The 7,489-nt window shown below is 35.8% G+C and overlaps 1 protein-coding gene across 1 annotated transcript; it reads right to left on the bottom strand.

Annotated features, from left to right (window-relative positions):
• Positions 1–2,367: 2,367 nt before the first annotated feature.
• On the bottom strand, positions 2,368–4,593 carry LOC131841476 (uncharacterized protein K02A2.6-like). Its single transcript, XM_059189797.1, has one exon. It carries the CDS (start codon positions 4,591–4,593, stop codon positions 2,368–2,370), a length of 2,226 nt encoding a protein of 741 aa, XP_059045780.1.
• Positions 4,594–7,489: the final 2,896 nt, after the last annotated feature.

The following is a 7,489-nucleotide window of genomic DNA, read 5'->3' as shown; positions in this document are numbered from 1 at the left end:
TGTCTTGATTTTTGTTAAATTACCGACTCACGTCTATTATTATATCAGTTCTTTGTAAGTACAAATTACAATTACAAATACAGTTCTGTTTGTTTTGATGAACTGTCATGTCAACTGCATATGTCAATGTCAACTGACATAATAATATCTGTACTGCGTTTTGTTAGTTCTAGTCACTACATACATTTATTTTATTTTTTATTTTTATGATGGATATAGTCACTTGGTTTTCCTACTGTAGTTTTTGTAAACAACTTTTTTTTTGTTTTATTTGTATACTTTTTTTTTTTAAAACTAATATATTGTTAGGTTAGTTTTATGTTAAGCTCTTCTAGTCAACCTAAGCAGTTAATGAGCCAGCTGTAATTGTTCTTTTTTATTACAATTTGTATTTTATTATTATTATAATTTTAATATTTATATATATTATTTGTATTTCTTGTATTCATATATATTTATGGATGTAAATGATGATTACTTTTCTTGCTCTTCTGATGATTTTGACACTGCATCGAGTTTTAATTCTTCTATGTCCGATAGTAATCCTCTTGATGACAAACTGCGGACTATTTTTGCTGACCACTCCAAATACCTCTCCCTTGTGCATATTAATGCTCAGAGCTTATTAGCTCATTATTCCGATCTTCTCACATCTTTCAGCGCCGGCATAGTCGATTGTATTTTTATCTCTGAGACATGGCTTAAGCCATCTCTTCCCTCCACCTGCTGTGCCATTCCGGGCTATAAACTTTTTCGTAATGACCGTACTACCTCTGGGGTGGCGGTGTGGGGATTTACCTTCGCAGCGATTGTTGTGCAGAAATAGTCTGTGCATCTCAACCACAAATAACCGCTTCATTGGAATATCTCTTCATCACTACAACAGTTCATCACAAAAAACTGTTACTGGGTGTTTTGTACAGTCCCAATGATAAAATAGATTATTTTAATTCATTGGAGACTGTTCTTGAAGCACTGATCCCTCGTTTTGATCACGTAATTGTTATGGGGGATCTAAATACCTGTCTCTTGAAGAATGATGTAAGAACTGGCAAGCTTATGGGTTTAACATCTGCGCTTAATCTTTATGTTTTGCCCATGGCGAAACCGACCCATTACTTTCACAACAGTAGACCTTCCCTTATTGATTTAATTATAGTTTCTCATCCCCATACTACTATCTCTCACGGACAAATGTGTTCTCCTTTCTCTCAACATGACTTAATTTATCTTTCATACAACTTGCGTCCTCCAAAAAATAAGGGTAAGGTTCACTTACTTCGCGATTTTCGGCATATGGATCTTGATCGTTTGAGAGAGGATATGAGAAGAGTGGACTGGTCTCCCTTATTACTTTCGGACGACATTGATTCAATGATAGATATATTTAACTGTGAGCTTATAAAAATTTTCGATACCTGTTATATGTGTATCGAATCAAACAACGTTTGGATGACAACTGATTTATTTAACTAATAGACCTACCTTAAAGTTCTACAATAATAGTTATATGTTAATGTACAACATACCCACTACATCTTCCCTCTACAATAATAAAGTTATATTCACTAGACATTTTTTTTTTTTATGTAAATTAGGAATACACTGTATACAATGTGGCTACAAATATTTATAAAACATACAAACTATTAACTATCCCATATTTTTATTAAAATCTTATTATTTTAAAATCAAATAGTTATTAAACATGTTTTAAAATCAACTGTAATCAATGAGCTGTAGTATAACTATAATATTAGACTAAGCATTGATGAAATAACAATATGTATGAATTTAATTAATTTGAATTGATGCATGCAACACATTATAATCAACACTTGCTTTCTTTTTTTTTTTTTTTTTTTTTTTATTATACGATAATATACTGTATGCACACAGATGAATCAGTATTCATAATTAGAGCTACCTAATATGTTGAAGGTATATATGTATGTATTATTACGCATCTTGTATATTTCTATTGACAAACAAATCGTTCGGGTGACCTTACTACGCGGCCGCTGCTCGTAGTTTTTACCTGTGCCTGAACACCCTGAGTATTGTCCTCCTGAGTTTTGGCCTCGTTGCCGTGTCCCGTTATGCGAAAGGATGAACTCGTTGATGGCACCGTCTCACTATCGTCCCAATCTAAATACTTACTATAATAATTATTCTCTTTACGATTTATTACGCAATCGCTTTTCGAATTAGGTAATTTTAAAATATCCGTACGGTTTCTACGGTACCTTCCACCATTTTCAGTTTCCAACCAGTATGAACGATTACCATGCTCTTGTTTTTTAACCTTGGCCTTTACCCATACATTTTTCTGCCGCATGCGTACGTTTTCGTGGGGATACACTGGCACTAAATTTCGTGTACCACGGTCATAATACTTTTTGCCTTTTTTAATAATTCGCGCAAAGGAGATGCAATGTCTGAATAATTAGGTATAAATCGGGACAAATAATTAGTTACGCCTAAAAACCGTTCTAGTTCCTTTCTGTCTATAGGTGTTGGAATATCCAGTATAGCTTTGACCCTATTATTGTCTGGTTGCATCCTACTAGCACTAAAAATATGACCTAAAAACGTTACTTGTTTTGAACCAAATAAACATTTTTCTTTATTAAATTTTACACCGTTTTCTTTAGCCCTACGAATTACCTCCCTTAATCGTGAGTCATGTTCCTCACGAGTTTTACCCCATATTAATAGGTCGTCTATGTAAACTTCGACACCCTCAATTTTAAATATTTTATACATTTCATTATGGAATATTTCCGGAGCTGAATTAATACCAAACGGCATTCTTAAAAATCTATACCTTCCGAACGGCGTGCTAAACGTACAAAGCTTAGAACTACAATCATCCAATTTTTGCATCCAAAAGCCCTTCTTAGCATCGCATTTAGAGAAATACTTAGCTCCAGACAGATTACTAGCAATTTCGTCCAGTGTAGGCAGCAGAAATTGACTTCGTTTAATAGCTCTATTTAAATTCCTAGGATCCAAACATACACGTAATGACTTATCAGGCTTCTCTACTACTACAATATTCGATACCCAGTCGGTTGGGCCCTCTTCTTTAATTATTATATTTTGTTTTACCATGTTATCAAGTTCCTGTTTTAATCTAGGACGCAACTTAATAGGAATTTTACGGGTGGCATTTACCACGGGCGGTACGGTTTCGTTGATAACGATTTTACAAACAGACGGCAAACAACCCATACCCTGAAAGACTGACTCATCAATGTACATACCGTTTATAGATAATTCATTAGACCGCAATATTAATTCTAGACATACACACGCCCTTAAACTTAATAAATTATTGCAGTTAACTTCTAACACATAAATTCTTTCTTTACAACTACGTCGTTTATATTGTATCATAGCATCGAAATAACCAATCACGGGCAATTTATTTTTGCTTATTTCTCTTAATACTGTGGCACACTTACTAAGTTGACATTCCTTAAATCCTGCATTATTATAAGAAAATAAAGACATGACAGACGCATCGGCGCCACTATCTAATTTAAAGTATAAGTTTACACCATTCACTATAACATTTTCATACCACGACTCGTACTGTTTACACAAAGTGTCTATACTAATATTATACAATAACAACTCATTATTCTCTTTGTACTCAGGGGTGTCAGTTACTTCTGTCACTTCATGTGTAAATTTTATTTTACAACATTTCGCGAAATGACCGATTTTATCACAACGATAACATCTCATTGAAAAAGCCGGACAGCGATCACTAACCTTGTGCAGTAAATTACATTTAGTACATACAGGTGAACCTGTATACCGGCCGCGGCCAGCCGCTCCGTTGTCACCGCTGCGCCACTGCGGTTGTAGTCCAAACGCGCGCCTCCCCGACGTAGCCAGCCTCCCATCACCGCCGCGAGTCCTGGCATTAGCACCTGAGTTGTACCACTGGCGTTGTGCTGAAGTAGTCCTCGTTTGCCTCGTCATCTGCTCCACACTGATGTTCGGTTGTCGACTGCAACACGCCGCTGCCTGTTCTGTAGCACGTTCCGCTGCACGACACCACTGTATTGCCTCATCCAAGGTCATTGATGATTTTGCCAACAGTTTTTCTCTCATTTGGGCATCTTTAATTCCACGTATCAACTGAGTTAATATTAAACTGTTTTTTAATAATCCAAACTCACAATTCTTGCTTTTTATTTTTAAGGCACCAATAAATTTATCAAAATTATCTTCAGCTTGATATGTTTCGAAAAATATGTGCCGTTCGTAATTAACATTTTTCTTTGGGTCGCAGTGTTCACAAAACGTAATGCATAATTTTTCATAATCAAATTCAATATCCGGTATATCTAGTTCTTCAAAAATTTCTCTTCCATATTTTCCAATAACATGCATGAAAAGTGCACACTTCTCCTTTGACGAAGCTGATTCTTTTCCAGAAGCAATTAAGAAACAATCGAATGCCATTTTCCATTCACGCCAATTGGTCGCCATATTCCCGTCTTGTTGCATCGGTGCCGGTTGTTGTATCGCCGTAAATACGCTATCATCGCGCCTTGAACTCATCTTTTCACTTGTCATTATTCACACAAGATGACCATAAGCAAAACAATATTAATATTTTTTAACTTTACTAAAATTAGTTTTCACACCTGACACCATGTTATATGTGTATCGAATCAAACAACGTTTGGATGACAACTGATTTATTTAACTAATAGACCTACCTTAAAGTTCTACAATAATAGTTATATGTTAATGTACAACATATCCACTACAATACCTATGCTCCAGTCCGGCCAGTACGCGTTAAACATGCTCCTGCCCCTTGGCTTACTCCTGTTATCAAGAGAAATATGGCCAAGCGGGACAGAGCTAAAAGTCGGTATAAACAAGAGAGATCACAATTTAATTTTGAAACGTATAAAAAGCTTCGCAACATCTGCAACAGAATGTGTAGGGATGCTAAACGCCGATACATTCATTCAACTATACAAAACCTTAATCAGTCTCAAATTTGGAAATTTCTTCAATCACTAGGAGTGGGCAAGTCTACTGATTCTTTTAAAAGTAACTTGGACCTCAATGCTTTAAATAAGCACTTCTCTTCCTCACCTGTCACTCTTAGCAATCTCACTAAAGCTAATTCTATTTCAACTCTTTCAAGTCTTGCTCCACTCAATTGCCCTTCATTTACTTTCAGTGCAATACCAGTAGATGCTGTTAAGAAAATCCTTCTATCTTTTTCCTCTAAATCCATCGGTAGTGACAACATAAGCCTTGATATGATCCTTCCTGTGTTGGATGACATTTTGCCAGTGCTTACTCACATTATTAACTTTTCACTCAGCAACAATGTCTTTCCATCACAATGGAAAAAGGCTTATGTCATACCAGTTCCCAAAACAAGTAATCCTACTTGTCTCTCCCAATTTCGTCCCATTTCTATTCTTCCTTTACTCTCCAAAGCTCTTGAATCCGTTGTCCATAATCAACTTTATACATATCTCTCCACCAATAACCTGTTATGTCCTTTCCAGTCAGGCTTCCGTCCCTTCCACAGCACTACTGGGGCGCTTCTTAATATTACAGAGGATATACGGCAGGCTATGGATGACACCAAATTGACTGCCATTATTTTATTGGACTTCAGCAGTGCATTCAACTCTGTTGATTTCGATATTCTCCTTGGTGCCCTCCGTGCCGTTAACATTTCAAATTCTGTTATAGAATGGTTCTCTTCTTTTCTTTTCGGTCGCCAGCAGTGTGTTAGAACCAGTGATGGTTCCTCAGACTGGACTTCTCTAACTGCTGGTGTACCTCAAGGCGGTGTACTCTCTCCTTTACTATTTTCAGTGTTTATTAACAATATTTCTCGAGTCATTACTTCTCCCTTCCATCTGTATGCAGATGATCTGCAGTTATACCGTCACTTCTCCTTGTCGGAAGTGACTCAAACAGTAGAAGCTTTAAACTGTGATCTCTTGAGTATTCAATCGTGGGCTAGATCTTTCGGTCTCATTATTAATCCGTCCAAATCCCAAGCCATGATTGTTGGTAGTAGCAGACTAAGGTGCAAGTTGGATTGGTCTTTGGTACCCCCAATAATATACAACAACATTGAGATAGCGTACACTGACAAGGTTAAAAATTTAGGACTTATTTTGGATTGTACTATGTCATGGATTTCCCATGTCAACGAAATTAGTAGAAGAATACACTTTTCATATCACTCTCTCAAACGTCTCCAATATTTTCTTCCCTTCAGCACCAAAATTATGCTCGCGCAATCCATTTTACTTCCCATTCTTGACTATGCCGACGTTTGCTTCTTAGATATGACTGAGGAGCTTTTAAATAAACTAGAGCGCTTACAAAATTTAGCTATAAGATTTATCTTCAGTTTACGCAAATATGACCACGTTTCCGATTTCCGCGCCCGTTTAAAATGGCTCCCAATCCGTATTCGGCATAATGTGCATATCCTATCCATGCTCTATAATATTCTTAATAATCCTAATGCTCCCGCCTACCTTCGTTCCCGCTTTCAATTGTTACCCCCCTCTTCCCGTCCCAAACGCCTTTGCCAAAACCACTCGAGGATCCTTAAACTTCCTAACTAGTAGAACTCAGTTTATGGGTAACTCCTTTTCGTTTCGTGCTGCTCAGCTATGGAATAATCTCCCTTTGGAGATTCAAAAAAGTCCATCTAGTGGTTCTTTTAAGAAAAAGTTAAAATCATATTACCTTTCTACTGCTATGTGATTAGTGTCATCATTGTATATATATCTTTGTAGTATTTATTGTTTGATTTAGTATATATTTATGGTTATTATATATTTATTATAAATGTAATTTTATTTGTTTACGTATTCAAGTACATATTATATATTAATATATATATATATATATATTTATCTTTATGTATATTGTATTAGTATCTGTATTTTGGACATTATATTTTTATGTTTAGTTTTAATTATTTTGACATTTTCATAAAAAATATAATTTGCACATTTTAACCCACTCAACACTTCCTATGCCACGCTCTATTGGGTTGACTGGAAGAGATCTCTTTTAGAGATAAGTCCTCCTTTGTTAACATTAGCTGTAATTAATTTACTTATAAATGTATTTAAGTGCAATAAAGAATATTTAAAATGTTGCTTAGTTCCTCTCTAAGTATTTCACGAATGCTGTCAATTGCTACCTCGGACGAGGAATGTGGTACTACCATTTGCCCACCCCGTCTCGTATTTACATTTAACAGACATTCATTTCCTTGTTGGTGTGCATTAGATCTTATTGGTGTATTTGTATTGTCTGATTTGGGCAGTCTGCTAGAGCAGCCCGGGCACATCCATTTTGTTTTGAAATCTTCAGAGATATCCTTTATATTTTTGTTAATATTCACACATGATAAATGGTACTTGAGCTTGCAATACTGACAGTTTAGAATATTAGGCGAAGACGTCAG

Source organism: Achroia grisella, unplaced genomic scaffold, assembly GCF_030625045.1.
Source record: "Achroia grisella isolate CSIRO2021 unplaced genomic scaffold, CSIRO_AGI_Agris_v1 utg1724, whole genome shotgun sequence".
Lineage (NCBI taxonomy): Eukaryota > Metazoa > Arthropoda > Insecta > Lepidoptera > Pyralidae > Achroia > Achroia grisella.
Note: the sequence above shows the minus strand (reverse complement) of the source record. Positions and strands in the feature narration are given on the sequence as shown.